Below are 18993 nucleotides of genomic sequence, written 5' to 3' on the forward strand. Positions count from 1 at the left end.
AAAATGTTATTTAATTTGATGCATGCATGCCAGGCCAATATTGATTAATTCCCAACGTTTCTTTCCCCTGTGTGTGCCAACCAGTTATTTACTGCTATATTAATAGTGTCATGTATCTATTTATACAAATGACATCAACATTTTGCCACTTTTCTAGACCAATCTGAATGCCCAACTTGCCAAAGCAGAGTCACTACAGGAGTCTGACTTCACGTCAAATCCATAATATTAAAAATACAAGTAATAAAAATACATACTTTTGATAAAAACAATAATAAAAAGTGATAAATACAGATGTGCAAATATAGTGACGAGTAAAACTTTGAGCTAAAGAAAACACTTTTCTTGTTTTAATTAACAGTTGCAGTAAATGCTGTAATGTGGAATAACGTAAGCGTAGGATTACTTATAGAAAAAAAATAGACATGCGTGAATAAAATGTTAATGGCATTCATTAAAATACGTTTCTGTAATTAAAAATTCGTTATGGAAACGCATGCAAAGTATATTAATGTCTTTGGTGGCATGGCTGCTGAAAACGCTGTTGATGTTAACAACCATAACGGGCTATCATGTAAACAATAATATGTTAATAAAGTAGGCCACGGCTGGGCTTTTATCTTCTGCTTAGGCCCGTTATTGTCTCTATACAGGTGGAAGTGTTAGGCCTACACAGAAAGCAGGCTAATAAATAAATAACACCAAGAACAGGTCATTTATATGCGATGAGTTCCTAATTTCCCACTTAAATTGAAACATTGAAGGACTCATATCCGGCTCCTTGAAATACAGTATGGGCTTAATTAATAAATGCTCCAAAATTGTCACTAAAAAGTGTCTGTTTTGCACATGCGGACTTGCTGGAAGCATCATACGTCCCCGTCATAGAGGCTGAAGTACTTGCTGGTGTTTGAGAAGCAGAGGTAAGGCGTGTTTGAGCCCGGGTACACGACGGGCAACGGCATCGGCAGCAGGCACCTCCCCAGCAGGCTGCTCTCCTTGTACAAGGCCGGGAGCTGACCCACCATTACCGGCTTCACCGTGTCAGGGAAGTCGCTAACCGGTCCGTCGATTTCACTCGAGATTTGCCGTTTCAACTTATTCCTGCGGTTCTGGAACCATATTTTCACCTGGGTTTCCGTGAGCTGCAGGGAGCTGGCCAGACAGGCGCGCTCGGCGCTGCTCAGGTAGCGCTTCATGTCGAAGGTAGTCTCCAACTGGAAGATCTGTCTTTTGGAAAAAATGGTGCGCGTCTTCTTTTTCGTGATCATTTTGCTCTTCTTTGCGGGGCTGTCACCTTTAAGCGGCTCTGCGATGATGGTAGTAGTGGAGCTGCAGTCGTCGCAGCTGCTGTCCCCGCTCTCGAAACGCGCATCCACCGCCCTCGTCTGGTCTCCTCGGCCGCTGACAGCCGACTCGGTGGCCGCGTTGTTCTCTGGCATAAAGTCTGCTGTAAAACAGTCGGTTCATTCTTCTGTACGTGTTCGCGAACCAAGCGTTATTTACATTAAAGAACCCTTTCTTACCATCCTTAACCATGGATTCGGGTCCTAGCCTCTGCTGGGCTCCGGGTCCATGCAGTTTGCGGCCTGTACTCGCCTCCGTGACCGAGTCATGGTGCTCTCCGTGGGGGTGACAGCTCTCAGTGGCGCGCCCGCTTGTTTTAAGGTTGAGGATGTTATCAATGGTGAACTTGAGAGAGGCGCTGGAACGACATGGCGCGTCCACTTTACTCATATTCTCTAAAAACGCGTAAACACCCTTTCGTTGACTTGTCCTCTTCCTTAAAAAACCGAAACCAGGACCTGGATGTCACCGCTAAGGTGTCGCTGGTGTACGCACCATAGCAGCATCCGCTGTGGAGACACTGCTGGGCTGGCGAGGCTGTGTGGAACCTTAGTGCGCGCAGCACGGTCGGATGGGGCGCGCTGGGTCCTTCCTGATTGGTCCATTCAACGAGCTGTGTGAACCAACCACAGCTTGGGGATGAAGTGCTGGAGAGTACTACGTCATAGCTCCCTCTCGGTACTCGGTATTCATCTAAACATTCAGCTTTTTCCATGCATCCGGTCTTCTTCCTACGTTATCTCACATCACATCACATCGGCCATCTTTTCTCTTGACATAACATAAGCCGTTTTAAACGTCACATTCTAAAAAAAAAATTCATTTTTAAAGAATAAACAACAAAAAAAATTGCAAGGTGTCCAAACTTTGTCCACAGAAACTGATATTTTTATTTGGTTAAAGCTAACAAATGCTAACACCCACCAAATATGCTAAAAAGTTACATAACTACGGAAAAAAACTTTGTATTATTAGCAGCAACTTTCTTTACCTACTTTACACATTTCTTGCTACTTTTATTTTAATTGTTTTTTTTTTTTTTTAGAATATGCAGTGGGCCTTCAAAAAATTAATTGCAGGCTGCAGGTGGCCCTCGTGCAGCACTTTGCTTGCTAACCATACAAGGTAAACAAAACTATTAGAAATACTTCTCAGTTCTGTTAATGTACACACTTCTCTGCTATACTGAAGGTTACTTTTTTGTGGTAAAGATATACAATTTATTTAGTAACATTTTGAACCGGAACTCTTTTGTTTGTGTACCTAATGTTGTGGCTGATGTGTTTGGGTCACACTAGTAAGAATGATGCGTTAAGGTCAACGGAAAGCAAAGCAAAACATAAGAAATACATACATATTACATAGAAGTATTTATATATAATTGTTGTTAATTCAGGTTCACATAACACAGCGTAGCACATTCGATTTTTATTGGGTGATTATTTATATCAGCAGCATAACGCCATTTTAAAACTCTTGCTCTCTTGTGTTAGTATTCTCGGTTAACGAACTTCCGTTTTTTCTTCAATTTATAGTTACATTTAACGAACAGACGCTTCATATTCATATTGTCATAAACTCCACGAAGCACGAATTTGTTGTTCTGATTTATTTATGTGACTGTTCTCACAGTTTGCACAATATTAATGTAACTCTCGGTCAAAAATGAAACAAAAACTATTGTCCTTTTGACAGCGAATATGCACAGCAATGAATGAAACTCAGTATTTTTTCTTTATTATTTATTCTGTGAACAAATTATAATATTGAAAACGTACGTGTTTTTTTTATATAAAAGTTTGGAGACAAAAATAGATGTGTTCAAATAGTACACAGAGTGTGTACTAATAAAACTATATGTGCTGACAATAGCAAACACTCGTTGCTGTAAGTATATATACACTGTAAGTATAATACTGTAAGTATATATACACTGTAAGTATAATACTGTAAGTATATATACACTGTAAGTATAATACTGTAAGTATATATACAAACACTGCAAAAAAAACGACTCGTTACTTTGCATTATTTCTTTGGATGCCATCCACACTTGTCTGTACATAAACCAGATTGAAACTAGTTGTGTGTTTACACCAGGCCGCTCATCTGCGATCTCAGTATGCTCATGGAGTGCGCCAAGGAGGACAGAGGGTACGAGATGGAGTTGGAGAACATCTCATGTCCGTTCAAGTTAAAAGCCAATGCAGTACTGGTTCCGGTTCCGTCATGATACAGAACCGGGACCCTGACAACTCGCTGGTTTGGAATATGCACAGCCTCAAGGTCCGCCGCCAGCTGTCGTTTCCATTTGTTCCTGCGGTTCTGGAACCAGATCTTGACCTGGGTCTCTGTCAGGTGAAGGGACGCGGCCAGCCCCGCCCTCTCCGAGCTGCTCAGGTAGCGTTTCACGTCGAAGGTGGACTCCAATTGAAACACCTGACTGCGGCTGAACACAGTCCGAGTCTTCTTCTTCCGTGTCGGGTTCGGCTCCGAGGATGCGTCAGAGCGCGCGTCGAAGCCACTCGGAGCCTCGTCCGTGTCGTCTAAGTGGATCATTTTCCTTTCGGTTTCGTCACTGTCGTCTGTTATGGGCTCTGATACAGCAGGGGAACTTCTATCGCTGCTGGATCCGGAGCAGCAGTTGTCCTCAGATCTTGTGTTATCATTTGGACCTGACAGGAGACCAACATGCGCAATTTGAACAATAAATCAAGACAACAAATGCACATTTTATTACTTTTTAGGCTGCACCTTTGGAAATATCCATATAAACACCAAAGAACCACGCATGCGTTAGTTTAGAAACACATTTAGAAAACTTTCAATAGGCCATATTAAATCATGTAAACTGCGTGTGGATTCGGAGTCAAAGCCGGTGCAACACCGCTTTCACTTTAAAATCCATAATAATGCGCATACTCACTGCCTGGTGCAGCCAAAGCTCCGGGAGTCGCAGCAGTGTTGCGGGTGTACCAGTCCCCCAGCGGCTCTCTACGTGGGGACGAAGCTGAGCCGGAGCTACCGGGCTGTGTTTCCGAGACCAGGCTGGTGGAGTCTGCGCGCACCGCCGCAACCCCTCGACTGTTTTCGGACATAAAATCCCGGCCATATGGCCCCGATGCGAGTAGATTCTCTATGAAAAAAGACGACGCCCTCGACGATGTTGGGAGAGTCCTGTTATCCGTCAGCTTTTTCTGCATATTTTTGGGGGATTTCTTGTCAAAATCACGCGTTAAAGCTTGCAAAAATCCAAGCGTGGAGCATCTCTGCTTTGCTCTGTGCTGCCTGGGAAAAAAAAACCGAGTCACTGGGGTGCAGGCAGAGACGACAGCAGTAGTACAGTGAACGTCCAGTCACGCTTAACGAGCACTGGAGGCCATCCAGTGATTGGACGAGCACAATAGCAAATGGGATTTTCCAAGGAAAAGCAAATTGCCGTCTCACTGCGCCTGTGACTTGCTACTGTACAGGCCCGTCCCTTCCAGGCCCGCAGGCTCTGTTAGCGCTCTTTATTTGGGTCAATTAGAGTGCGGATCAAAATGAAGATCCACCAGGGTAGCAGCTATCCCCTGCAGGTCGAGAACCCCCTGTCATCCAGTCGTGGTCTCAGTAGGAGGCAACCGACCACAGTGATGTATTAGCAGGCAGAGCATTTCGGCATGGAGTCTGCCAGTAATGTGTGCCACATCAGCCCAGGTGGTCCAGTTTATCATTTCACAGGTTTATTGGACCATGTAAAATGACATTCACTTTGGAGATGCCGTCACATGCTATTGCTATCATGCAAAATGATTCAACGACAGAGACAAAAAGTCTGTGTACTGTATACTGTAAGTGAACCTGCTGCCTGATATGAGAAATAACGTACCTTAAAAAGATTTAATACACAACATTCATTCATTTTCTACCGCCTTCCCTCACAAGGGTCGCTGGAGCCTATCCCAGCTGTCTTTGAGGCGGGGTACACCTTGGACTGGTGGCCAGCCAATCACAAGGCACATATAGACAAACAACCATTCACACTCACATTCATACCTATGGACAATTTGGAGTCGCCAATTAACCTAGCATGTTTTTTGGAATGTGGGAGGAAACCGGAGTACCCGGAGAAAACCCACACATGCACGGGGAGAACATGCAAACTCCACACAGAGATGGCCGAGGGTGGAATTGAACCCTGGTCTCCTTGCTGTGAGGTCTGCGCGCTAACCACACGCCCGCCGTGCCGCCCGAATACACTATGCAAAAGTATGGCAGCATTACAGAAAGTGAGTGCATTGTTACAAATGGGCCAAATGTGGCCCGCAGGACACTAGTTTGAGGCCCCCGCCTTGATATGAAAGTTTAATGTTAGTGCGGCCCGCGCAAGTTTGATATGGATGCTGTATGGTATCATGTACCCAGAAAAAATTATTACGTTTGATTCATGTTCATGTTAAAGGTTAAATAACTGTTAATAGTTATCCTCCCTATCCGTGTGGAAGTGGTAAGTTTTTGGCTATTTAAGTTTAAAGGAAATAACTTGAAGGCTACCGTTTAGGTCGCTAGATCTCTAGTTTGCGAGTTAGCATGTGTCTCAAGACCCTGCAGTTGCGCAATATGTTGTAAATAAAAAGAGTATAAATGTGACTATAGTCGTGTTTTGTCATGTCTACAGGGCTCTAATAATGCTTTGTTCATTTTAATCTGAAAAAAATAATTTGTCTACCCACCAACTATATGTGGTTTCTTAAGTTTTTATTATTTGCCATTTTATTATTATTATTATATTTATTTATTACTGATTGATTAATTTTCTTGATTCTTGATTTGTTTATTTATTTTTCATCTTATTTTGTGCAGAAAAATAAAAATTAAGATATTTGAGAACAGTGGAATGTTTTATCAGAGCTTTTATTGTAGAAAATCGGAACCAAAGCACTGAAAAAGTTTGTATATTTTAATAAATACGTTTTTTTTTTTTTTTGAAAACCTGATGCGGTCCAGCCTTGCCCAGACCAAGGCTCCAGTGGCCCCCAGGTAAATTGAGTTTGAGACCCCTGGCTTATATATCCTTAAGTATAATTATCAGTGTGTTTCGGAGTACTTTTTTTTTTAAGTGCACGTTCATAAATGTCTTAATGTACAAGCACTTTGTAATTGTATGAAAGGAAGCTAATGTCTAGACGTGGAACCACTGGATACGAACGCTTACACATACTGAGTAGACCGCATCAGATACTGTAAACGTATTACGCTATTTGATCATCGGTAAGAGTGAAATTAGTGCTGACGGGCGTCTTTACCCTTTTGGTGCAAATGGCAAGACATTTGAGCTTTTTATTTCCCTCAATGGAGTCAGCGGCTGTGACCTTTAACTTCAGACTCTTTCTCTTTTCCCTCTCCGTCCCTCAGGTTAGACTTGCCCTTTGACAGAGGATCAGCGGTAATGTTGCTCTTCAAACTAACACTCTGTGCAGACATCGGTAATGTGAGCCCTGCACTGAAACAACAGTTATACACCTGTCTCATGTACTGTATATTACTAGGACACGATATCTTGTGTGAAACTCTACTCCCGAGATGCAGTATGGGGAAGATATTATAAGAAAATGTTTCATATATTCTATTAAGATTCTTCTACAGTTGTAGGGTTTGTGTTTTTCTGTTCTGTGCATGTGTTAAAAGCCCACATTAGATCAGTCTTCTCTGTGTACATTGGGCCGTCTGAGTGATGTTGCTCCCTGGTCAGCGCCGCCCCGCAAGGGGGGCCCCCACAGACCCAGAGGGGCCCCTCTCACATTGCTCCATCCCTCCTCTCTTTCTCTCTCTCTCTCTTTCTCACTCGCTCTTCCTTGTCTGATCCTCATCCAGAGTGGCGTGCCCTTTGCTTTTCATGGCCCGCCGGCCCGCTCCCTAGCCACGACCCCTCCATGCTGGCTGCAGCTCGCGACATCAGCTCACAACTGCTCTCCATGTTTCATCACACCAAATCATATCAACAGCATGTGCTCCGGGAGACGACTGTATCAAATTGAGCGTGTTTTGTCTTGTTGCCGTGGCCAGTCTTTTCCAGCTCCTGGTGCTGCCAGGCCAGTAAACAGTGTAGCGCTATCATCACCGAGCACTTTATGAGATTTATGTTGACATAAAAACGCCTGAAACGTATGTATTTGATGGAGATCATATACTGGAGCAGACTAAAACATTTACCATGAGGTCCAGTCGGCGAGAAATTTGCCTGTAAAAATATCATATATCCAAAAGTCACCAAAATTCACTTTTTTTTTTTTACTATAGTGACTCCACCCATCACATTTAATTCATTTATTCATTCATTTTCTACCGCTTTTTCCTCACGAGGGTCGCGGGGGGTGCTGGAGCCTATCCCAGCTGTCTTCGGGCGAGAGGCGGGGTACACCCTGAACTGGTCGCCAGCCAATCCTTATGTGAGACATGAACTCCTTTCTGTGCGTTTTAAAGATATCAAAACAGGTAAAAGTAGACCGCCAAAACAGACCACCAAAAGTGGCAACAATTCATACCTATGGACAATTTGGAGTCGCCAATTAACCTAGCATGTTTTTGGAATGTGGGAGGAAACCGGAGTACCCGGAGAAAACCCACGCATGCACGGGGATATCACATTTCATATTTATTTATATTTAACAGTTTATCCTCTCCAAGGAACAATACTATTAAAATGAAACTGGCTATCCAAGATGTACATTTTCTATATCTAAGTTTAATTTCGCTGTATGTCACTGTATTTTAATCATACATTATGGTTATGATTATGATATGAATGCAGTAAATTACAGCATTTGGTTATTTCCGTTTTGTCCGCTTCTGGGATGCAGATCTCCTTTACTCGCAGGTCTAATTACTCTTTTATACCAGCCATTAGTCGATCAAGTGTGATTGTAATGGCTCTCTGCTCTGCTGCTCTTTGACTCATACAGTCAATGAAAGTGGAGACAGTTTGACCCACTTAATTCCACTGGAGGCAGTGAGACAGGCCAGCCAGCGCACAAATAAGGCGGCGTAGATCTTTCTTCTCATGAGCTTTTTCAAAGCTCCTTACATGAAGACGCCTTCATTCGGTGAGCAACAATGAACTCTGATTGCTGATTTAGATGAGAAACAAGAATGGAGGTTTATTATTCATTCATTTATCAGCTGTCCCTTTATGATATATTGTGGTTTAATGTGGTTTAATGTGGTTTAATGTGGTTTAATGCTCTCTGATGGGTGACAAAGTGTTACATGCCATAACTGTGTGTAAAACACCCAAACCTATTCTCACCGAAATGTAATAGCATCTTATATAAAAGGTCTCAACCTATGATGAGTAGTCAACTTAGCATTAGCATCCATTTTCTATGCCGCTTATCCTCACTAAGGTCACGGGTCTGCTTGAACCTATCCCAGCTGGACTGGTTGTGTGTGTTGGGGTTGGTGATGATGATGATGATAATCGAATTTGCATAACTGGCCATGGAGCATTTTCAAGAAGTGAGTGAAAAACATCCATTTTCTATACTGCTTAGCCTCGAGGGTCGTGGGCATGCTGGAGTCTATCCCAGCTGTCTTCGAGTGAGAGGCCGGGTACACCCATGAAAAGCAAAATAAATATGTTTAGAACTTTATTTTACTGCTTTTTTCTACAGGCTGTAATCGCTTGGCTGGATTAAGTTTCCTCCATAGGGCGGCTGAATTCACCCTAAGAGAGAGGGTGAGGTTTTCTGGGCATGCCCAACCAGTAGAAGCTAGACCTATAGGACATGATGGAGGGTCTCAGCTGGCCTGAGAACGCCTTAGTGGAACTGGAAGAGGCGGCCCTGGACCTGGAAGTCTGGACTTTACCTTACTGAGACGGATAAGCGTAAGAAAATGGATGGTTGGATGTTTGCGAAGTTGGCTCCATCCTCTTATAATGTGTTCATCAGCAATGGGCAAACAAGTCAATCTACAGTATTTGTGGCGGGTTTTCGACTTGCTGTGGAACCTGTCAAGTTGACTACGATCTGTTTTGTTACATTTCAGAACAATTAGTTAATTTTGGAAATAATCCCTTCCGGCAATCACAATATAACAAACTCACTTTTCAGAGTCTTAACTACTAAGCAGGCGTAAACTGATGTTAACCAGTGTACAGTAAAAATAATCAATAAATGATATAACCACTGACCAAAGTCTAGAAAGACATTTATTGACAGTTATTGCCAGATTGTACGATATGTGTACAATAGTACTTTCCTATGTAGCTGAAATAAAACAGTTCAATCTTTACATCTATGACTTCCATATTTTTTGAGACAGGATTTTTTTCCCACCCAGAACTCGAAATTGTGCAACTTTAGGTGTATTCCAAATTGAAATGTATACTAATGGTCTCATTACAGTTTGCAGATTGTATAGCGGCAGGACTGGCCTTTGTCTTTGAGTGCTTCTCTGCATGAGTGGGTTCATTGGTCACACAAATACTGTATATCATGTTCATGGAATACAAAGCTTTACTTTTTTGTATAGTTTCCTGTCAAAACACACAGAGTTTTGATGAAGGGTGTAACTGAAACTTTCTTTCTGAGACTTGCATAAGTCAACAGTCACGTCCGCTTACAGTTCACATTTAACCCGTTGAATATAGTAAAAAAAAACTTTTATTTTACTCTTCAGTAGGTAACAAAATCTTGTTTGCGCTCCTTTATCAAGCCAACTGAGCCGGAATGTGCTTGCTCTGGTATTAATAATTCACTGTACATAATAAGTTGATGCCGCAGAGTTTGTTCTCATTGATAGTATTAGCCGAGGTGAGCGTTCTCAGCCAGACTTTGTGACGCCAGCAGACCGGCATAAAGTGGGCTTTAATTGCCCATAATCTCTGCCGTGCTCTTTCCCCTCAGTGCAAGTCAACAGCGTCCATATAGCGCCTACAAATGCCAGACCTTAGCAGGACAGTTTTAACTCCATATCAGCACAAGGCTCACAAGGCAGGAATGCTTGGAGGAGATTTTCAACTCTGAAATCAAAGGACTTAAGAGGGTTTAAGGATTTTTACACTCGCTCGCACTGTTGTGAGATTTAGAGTCAGCACTTTCATATTTGTATCTATAACTCGACGCCGGGGGGACATCATTGTTTTCCTTCTAGGGTCAAACTTTCCCACTGGTGACTGGCATTTGCTAAAGTCACTAGAAACAGAGATGAGCATTGGTTTGCTATGATATTGCTCAAATGGAATATATATATATATATATATATATATGTATATATTTTTTTAGTTTTTTTTTAAAGGCTAACCTACATTATATACAGCAGTGGTCTCAAACACGCGGCCCGCGGGCCAAATGTGGCCCGCATGACACTACTTTGAGGCCCCCGCCTTGATATGAAAGTTTAATGTTAAGTTTGATATGGATGCTGTATGGTATCATGTACCCAGAAAAAATGATTACGTTTGATTAATGTTCATGTCAAAGGTTAAATAACTGTTAATAGTTATCCTCCCTATCCGTGTGGAAGTGGTAAGTTTTTGGCTATTTAAGTTGAAAGGAAATAACTTGAAGGCTACCGTTTAGGTCGCTAGCTCTCTAGTTTGCGAGTTAGCATGTGTCTCAAGACCCTGCAGTTGCGCAATATGTTGTAAATAAAAAGAGTATAAATGTGACTATAGTCGTGTTTTGTCATGTCTACAGGGCTCTAATAATGCTTTGTTCATTTGAATCTGAAAAAAATAATTTGCCAACTGTATGTGGTTTTTTAAGTTTTTATTATTTGCCGTTTTATTATTATTATAAAATTTATTTATTACTGATTGTTGATTTTCTTTATTCTTGATTTGTTTATTTATTTTTCATCTTATTTTGTGCAGAAAAATAAAAATGAAGATATTTGAGAACAATGGAATGTTTTATCAGAGCTTTTATTGTAGAAAATCGGAACCAAAGCACTGAAAAAGTTTGTATATTTTTCTGTTTTTAATAAATTTTTTGTTTTTTTTTGGAAAACCAGCCTTGCCCAGACCCTCCTAGCTCCAGTGCCCCCCAGGTAAATTGAGTTTGAGACCCCTGATATACAGTATATTCAACAACAAAACTTGGCAACTTTTCTTTTTGCATTCTGGCTTCTTGCTGTTCTATTATTGTTCTATTTTACCACTCTACAATCAAAACAAACTGCGGGCTGTAAATTGCTCCCGGGCTGCATTTTGGACATCTCTGACATGCATGGATGCTGTTTTCACTATCATTTTTTCTTCTCTCATCATGGATGCTCATTGTAATCATGAATATAATCATGAAATATTCCATAGAAAGTCCTTTTAGTAGGCTTGGGAAAAGCCAAACTAAACTCAAACTAAATGTTTCCTTGCAAAAGGACCTTCTGTTAAGCTGAAATCAGCTTATCATCACAGGACTTGTGGAATTATGAACTTAAATAAGTGTGTAAATGGTTTAATGAAAAGTTCGTGGCAGGTTAAACTCACTATTGCTCTTCTTATAAGGCCACATGAGTATGGCGTGGATTTGTGCAGGGAATGTCCGTTTGTTTAACCCCTTCACGGCACGTTAACCCCTGTCACGACGTGCTCGTCAGCTCAGTGCAAACAAGTAGCCCCCTTTTTTCCTCCGGGATTCTAACAACATGCAAATTATCATTTATACATGCGCACGCATATACAATACAATCGATGCTTATGCAACAATATTACTCCATATGCGGCGCCGATATGGACCATTTTGATATAAAATTTGAAAAGAAATCCGCTATAAAAAGACATTCACATAAATTAATATAAACTAAGTGAATTGATTTGGTTGAAAATGCAACATATGCACGGCTTTTAATTTGTATTTTTGAAAATTATCTTCACCACAGGCGTCATTTTAAAAACCTTGCGTAACGTCGTGAAAAAGTTCCACTGAGTGCGTGTGCGTGTTTTTTTTTAATCTACTAGTATTATGTCATAAATGTAATCAAAAATAATTATCAGAGAATCCCACACGATTAAAAATTACACCTATAAGTTGCTTTCGTGGAATTAAACGAATCTATTTCCGGTGTTACACAATTGAATCAAAGAGGAATATCACGTTTTCATTGTGTACAGTACGCCAAAAAAACAACAAAAATGTTATTTAAATGTAAAGCATTTTCTTTTAGTTTTTGACTGAAATCAAACGACCAAAACATCAGTTTTAAGTACCTAAATTACATGATAGTTAAAAAAAACAATACTCTATTCTCATCTGTCATTGTCGAGTGTTCGTGGTGTAAAGACTGGCAGAGCAATGTTAATATTCGTCCGTGTGGCAACACGTAGCTAATTTCCTCGTTCCTACAGTAGACTTAATGATGCACGTGAGAGGTCGTGGTGACATTTTTAAACATTTTTGGTGAGTGTTTTCCCCAAGATTTTTCCAATGTAAAAAACGTACAGTGGCTCAAAAAAGGTAGAAAAAACACTGCTCTACATTATATGTATTTGATATTAATTTAGGGATGTATTTAATACATTTTTATTTCAAGATTAGGGGACCAAAGTCAGGCTAGGAACAATTCACAAAATGTCGTCATTGTTACAAATACATCTCTGTATTTTTTTTGTTTCTTTTACATATTTTTTACCTTTAAACTTCAAAATGAGTTATAGAAAGTTTCATGTAAGATAAGATATGACTTTATTTGTCCCTCTGTGGGGAAATTTGCATTGCACAGCAGCAGTCAGTTAAGCAGTACAAAATACACAATATAGAAAAATAAACAATATAAACAACCCAATCATTAACAAAATCAACAGTTTTTCAGAGTTATATACAATACAGTATGTAGATAATATGAAACGAGATGAGATATATGACCAGTCTATACACTGAGATCTTGCTAGTGAGTTAATATGAAGCATTATGGAAAAACTTCACATAGAACTTAGTATATTGCATTTAGAGCCCTTAATATTGCACATGGAGGTTGATCAGATATTGCACAGTGAATGGGGTCTGGAGTAACTATACTGACTATAAAAGCAAGTATTACACAGATGTACATAGTGGTGTAAAAGTATGCAACATATACCTATATGCCCGCTTTATGTTATGGTCCCATATACGGTCCAATAAATGAATGTATCTAAAGCTGATTATTGAAGTGCTGATGTGTAATATGATTAAAACTGCTACACAATTATACCCAAGTATATAAATGTATAATTACAAAAAAAATAAATTTGTAGGCCTTACTTTTTCTTTGCATTAGTTATTATCAACAACAACAACAACAAAAAAAGGAAATAATAACTTAATAACTGTAAAAGCCATATAAAGGGCATAGGGAGAGTGAAATGGGGGCAAGGTTATGAACTCATCTTGCATGAAGACACATAAAAGAATAAACACTCTTTGGACATGCGCACATGAGTGAATGTACCACATGCGTGTGTGTGTGTGTGTGTGTTACCCAAGGAACCCTGTTTTCTTCAGTCTTGTCACGCAATGTTTCTTCAAGCTCCGCCCTTCTTCCACTTCTACATTTTCTTGAGTTTCCCGAACACACACACACACACACACACACACACACACACACACACACAAATGGCCCATTTTCAATATCTCTGTGGCTGCAATGACTATGGTCCAATCTCCAATTCCATGCGCAGGAGTGGAGATTTCATGTGATGTGGATGAATTAGTGAATAGTAGGATCATCTTAATCTGGCTGCCCCCCCCCCCCCCCCCCCCTCCTGAGCCAAGATGCAATAATACTGTTTGACCCATAATCCCCATTGAGTGACAGGACATTCAGGTCAATTTTTACCGACCTTCACATTTTTTTTTTTCCCCCGGGATTATTCGCTACCGGTATACAAGAAAAAAAACTCATATTCACACTCATTTGTGAAAGATTTCGACACAAGCTAGAAGGTGCTGAGGTCAGAGGTCATATTAGTACGTTCCTTTGCAGCTCCATCTTCAAACCTTTCGGAATTATTTGTTATTATTGTTCAATAGTATCTCTGTGTTAACAATCCAAGATGGAAGATGTAGTGAAAGTCAGATTGGTCGGTATACGGGAGCGGCACGGTGGTATAGTGGTTAGCGTGCCGACCTCACAGCTAGGAGACCAGGGTTCAATTCCACCCTCGGTCATCTCTGTGTGGAGTTTGCGTGTTCTCCCCGTGCATGGGTGGGTTTTCTCCGGGTAAACTCCAACCAATATAAAACAATATATCATTCAATGTGCTGCATGGTGGACGAGTGGTTAGCTCGCAGGCCACACAGCTAGAAGACCTGGGTTAGATTCATCACATTTTTTTTTGAGAAATAAATAAACAAATTAATGATCTCTGTTTTGTGGTAAACTATGTCATAAGTCACTAGTCATAACATATTGAAATAAAAAAGATCTGTAGTATTCCGGTCACTTTACCTTAAATTGTATTACCTTAACACAGCACAACTCCTCCCATTCTGTGTGGAAGTGGTAGGTTTTCGGCTTCTTAAGACAGCTGGGATAGGCTCCATCATGCCCACGACCCTTATGAGGATAAGCGCTAGAAAATGAATAAATGAATGTATGACGTTAGAAGACGAATAAATAAATTGGAGGTAAACTGGTTAGCTTGTAAGCTTATTATGAATCAGATTAAGAGTGTAAAGGTGACTATGGACATTTTATTTCATGTCTACGGGGTCTAATAATGTTAAAACACATATTTAAAGAGTCATAAGCATATTTTCTATATGCTGTAATTAATACGCTAAGCAACTGACCAGTCTGCAGTGGCATCCGAGCCATTATTCATTAGGTACATCAGATTACCAGGGGCTTTTCTCTCTACACTCAGGATGAATAAAATCCCAACACTCATGAAGTACAGTCAAGCCACAGACGTTTCCTTAATAATAATAAACACCACAAGGTGGCGCCAAAGTATTAGTTTTCATTTCAAGCACAGCATAACATGTCAACCCCGTTGCTTTCTTTTCTATGGTTCTCATGGTAACTGGTATAAATAATTAATTTTCCTTTTTAGCTCTTCCTGAATGATTTTTATTTTACAAGGCCCTTCTCATTTCCTTGATTAGATTCGGAAAGGCTTTTAATCATCAGCTTGAGTAGATCATATTGTCTTATAAGTTCCTAATCAATTTGAGATTTGTATATATGACATGTATATATACGTTAATACATCCAATTAAATACACCCAATTAAAACTCAAACTTGAAACTATAAATATAAACTGCTGAGACAAAATTAGCTGAAATTGCTGAATCTAACGAAGTCCAATAGAAGTGCATCCACATACAAATTTACATTTCATTATTGTGATTGTAATTTGCAGTGCCGGTACTTCATCATACTGAATAATGGAACCAGTCTCAGGAAGATTACATTGGGAAATGCTAACGAGCCAATAAGAACTCTACAGGCCACATGCGGACTGGTTGAGGTGACTGAGTTGTACAAACATTTCAATATGGCTACATATTGTACTGCTTTATATATATATTGTACTCGCTCGGTATCTTTGGTGAATGTTTGGCAGATTGATGTGAATGCCGTTGAATTTATTTGCTCCAATTGTGTGAGTGTGCATGGTGTGTTGCGTAAAGACACGGAATAGTTGGAAGCAAGGCAATCAAACAGCAGTGAAGGCTTGTCTTCCACGTCACACATAATGGATGTTGGCGGAATGTTTATGATCCGTGTTATGGTTTGGTTTTCTACTGATGTAGTTTTTGTAATCAATACACCATTGTTTTTTTTTTTGGGGGGGGGGGGTACTTTTATGCTAACTAACAATGCTTTGAAGATCACAGTGTTGAGTTTTGCAAAGAGTTTGAAGCATGGCCCCGAGACGAGCTTTGTTACGTCAAATTATGTCGCCATTACTCACGTCTTGGTCAGACCACTAACGGCAAGTCAGTTGGGATAGGCTCCAGCAACCCTAGTGAGGACAAGCAGCATAGAAAATGAATAAGTACAAATCAATATGGTTGTTTGAACCCAGTTTATGACATCACATATAAACCAAGAATATCCACTTGCATTTTTGCACTGAGCTGGAGCCTATCCTAGCTGACTTAGAGAGGCAGAGGCAGGGTACACACTGAACCCGCACTGCCGATACAAAAATCAACATGCCGTTTAGCCCTGGCAATTTTAGCTGCGTCCATACAATCCATCACTCTATCAAAACTTGTTCTGCTTGATTAAACAGGAGCTCAGAACCTTCACAAAGAGTTGCTTTTATCCCATTAAAAATAATATATTCAGCTGCAAAATAACCATAGCCTTTCTTTCAAAGAAGGGGTGTACCTCTCGGACATTGCAGCATCAGCATCAGCAGCAGCAGTACTTCTAATAGTAGTAGTAGTAGTAGTAGTAGTAGTTAGTCAAACAGGCAACAACAGTCTTGTACAAGCACTTGTTATTCTGACTAACTGAAAGTGTGGTTATTCTGCCTGCATTAGTCATCACATACAAATGTCCCTCATTATGAAAGCAGACTTTTCACCCTGTCCTTGAACGTGGCCTCCAATGACAGCTTTGAACCCTCATTCCATTCCCAGGTGTTAAAGATGACTTTATCCAAATGGACTTCTTTCATAAATAAACCCGTTATTATCTGTCTTTCCTCTTTCCTAACTCCTGTCATTCCTAAGAATGGGCTGCATGACGGAGAAGTGGTTAGTGCACAGGCCCCACAGCTCGGAGACCCGAGTTCAATTCCACACTCGGGCATGTCTATGTGGAGTTTGCATGTTCTCCGGTTTCCTCCCACATTCCAAAAACATGCTAGGTTAATTGGCAACTCCAAATTGTCCATAGGTATGAATGTGAGTGTGAATGGTTGTTTGTCTATATGTGCCCTGTGATTGGCTGGCCACCAGTCCAAGGTGTACCCCGCCTCTGGCCTGAAGACAGCCGGGATAGATTCCAGCACGCCTGCGACCTTTGTCAGGATAAGCGGTACAGAAAATGTGAATTTCAAAAAGTTCCAAAAATGAATTTTCACTGTGTACAATTTAATCTTATAAAGGGAATATTTTCATAGTATACATACTTTCTACTTTCTAAATATGATTGTCTCATTAATGTAACATTACAGTTTAGGCCAAGAATACATATGTCTAATTTACTTAAATATACTTATTGCTTTTACTAACAATAGGCTGTATTCAACCACAAAACAGTCATCATGAATTAATTAATTGTGAGTGATGTCTGTCTTTTGGGTTTGCAAAAAAAGACAAAGGCTAATCGAGTTTTCTCCTAATCAAGCGCTCCATTTTCATTTTCTCTTTGAACTGTGACAGCCTGTGATATTTCAGTCCTATTACTTTTATTTGGAAAGTGGACCACACTGCAGCATTTGAGGGATTGCCCTCAGTCTGAGTGAGCAGACAGGCTATTTGTCAAACTCTCTGCTTTTGAAGTTTAACTAGGCAATTAATAGAGGTGGTCACACACATCTAATGATTCATGGGAAAGGTGATGAGCATACTTAGTCTGGAAGGCGGCTGTTTGGGGCTCCAAATGCACTCACTTACACCTTTAGTCTGACTTCCTCAAATCCATTACCATCACTGCAGTCGCAAAAAAAAAACAGTGAAAATGTGATTGAGAACAGACTTTTTTTGGGCTGGGTTTTGGTGTTGTTTAAAAACAAAGGCAATACAAATTTAATTTTATGTATGTACTATGTATAGGATCCTGATTATGTTGTGACAGACTGTAGAAATTAAACTTCCTCTTATGCTTTTTCTTAAAGTAAAGTACAGCATTTCGCTGTTTAGCAGCATAATTGAATGCATGATTTTCATAACTATTAACCAGTCTAAACTGCAATTTCAACTCTGCAGAACTGATGCATATGCATTCACCGGAAATTACATTCAGTACAGGTTGACTTGCAATTTGTTCTAATTTTAAAACTACATGAATTTTAACACTAGATCATTGGCACGATAACAATAACATTCAAATGTTTTCACATCTCAAACTGTCAAATGTGTACATGCATTCATTAAGGTGAGTGGAGCCTATTCGGGACTAAAGACATCAGTAGCAGTTTTGGCTTGAATGGCGCTTTTTTTTTTTTAATTTAAATTAGCAAAAAATTAACAACACTTAATTGTCATCTCCTATCGTCACTCAACAAGCAGTCAAGGCTAAACCAGCCAATTGTTAATATGAGTTATTGACTCACAATTATCTCCTTTTTATTTAATAATGTAATGTAATATAATGTATTTAATTTATGTAATAATAATTGTTGCTAAATAGACCAAAAATTGACAACACTCATTCAGAAAACTAAAGTTATTAACACTAAATCATGTTATATTTTGCTCTGTGACCCTGTTTAGAGCCTAGAAATGCTTGGCTTAAATTGGTTGTCTCAAACACGCGGCCCGCGGGCCATATGTGGCCCGCAGGACACTAGTTTGAGGCCCCCACCTTGATATGAAATTTTAATGTTAGTGCGGCCCGTGCAAGTTTGATATGGATCCTGTATGGTATCATGTACCCAGAAAAAAATATTACGTTTGATTAATGTTCATGTTAAAGGTTAAATAACTGTTAATAGTTATCCTCCCTATCCGTGTGGAAGTGGTAAGTTTTTGGCTATTCAAGTTTAAAGGAAATAACTTGAA

At 40.1% G+C, this 18993-nt stretch overlaps 2 protein-coding genes across 3 annotated transcripts; both read right to left on the minus strand.

The window, feature by feature from the left end:
* Positions 1–208: 208 nt before the first annotated feature.
* hmx4 (H6 family homeobox 4) lies at positions 209–1941 on the minus strand. 2 transcript variants are annotated; one of them, XM_058078530.2, is made up of 2 exons: positions 1527–1941; positions 209–1447 (listed from the first exon to the last, which is right to left on the minus strand). In XM_058078530.2, the coding sequence occupies exons 1-2, from the start codon at positions 1735–1737 to the stop codon at positions 870–872; spliced, it is 789 nt and encodes a 262-aa protein (XP_057934513.2). In that variant the 5' UTR covers positions 1738–1941; the 3' UTR covers positions 209–869. The 2 variants fall into 2 exon arrangements, with proteins under 2 accessions (XP_057934513.2, XP_057934440.2); XM_058078457.2 differs by having other exon boundaries at positions 209–1450; positions 1527–1940.
* Positions 1942–3100: 1159 nt separating this feature from the next.
* Positions 3101–4997, minus strand: hmx1 (H6 family homeobox 1). Its single transcript, XM_058078342.2, has 2 exons — positions 4274–4997; positions 3101–4022 (listed from the first exon to the last, which is right to left on the minus strand). The coding sequence occupies exons 1-2, from the start codon at positions 4548–4550 to the stop codon at positions 3439–3441; spliced, it is 861 nt and encodes a 286-aa protein (XP_057934325.2). The 5' UTR covers positions 4551–4997; the 3' UTR covers positions 3101–3438.
* Between the last annotated feature and the right edge of the window lie 13996 nt (positions 4998–18993).

This window comes from Doryrhamphus excisus, linkage group LG9 (genome assembly GCF_037039965.1).
Source record: "Doryrhamphus excisus strain RoL-2023G ecotype Guam linkage group LG9, RoL_Dexc_Guam_v1.1, whole genome shotgun sequence".
NCBI classification, from domain to species: Eukaryota; Metazoa; Chordata; class Actinopteri; order Syngnathiformes; family Syngnathidae; genus Doryrhamphus; species Doryrhamphus excisus.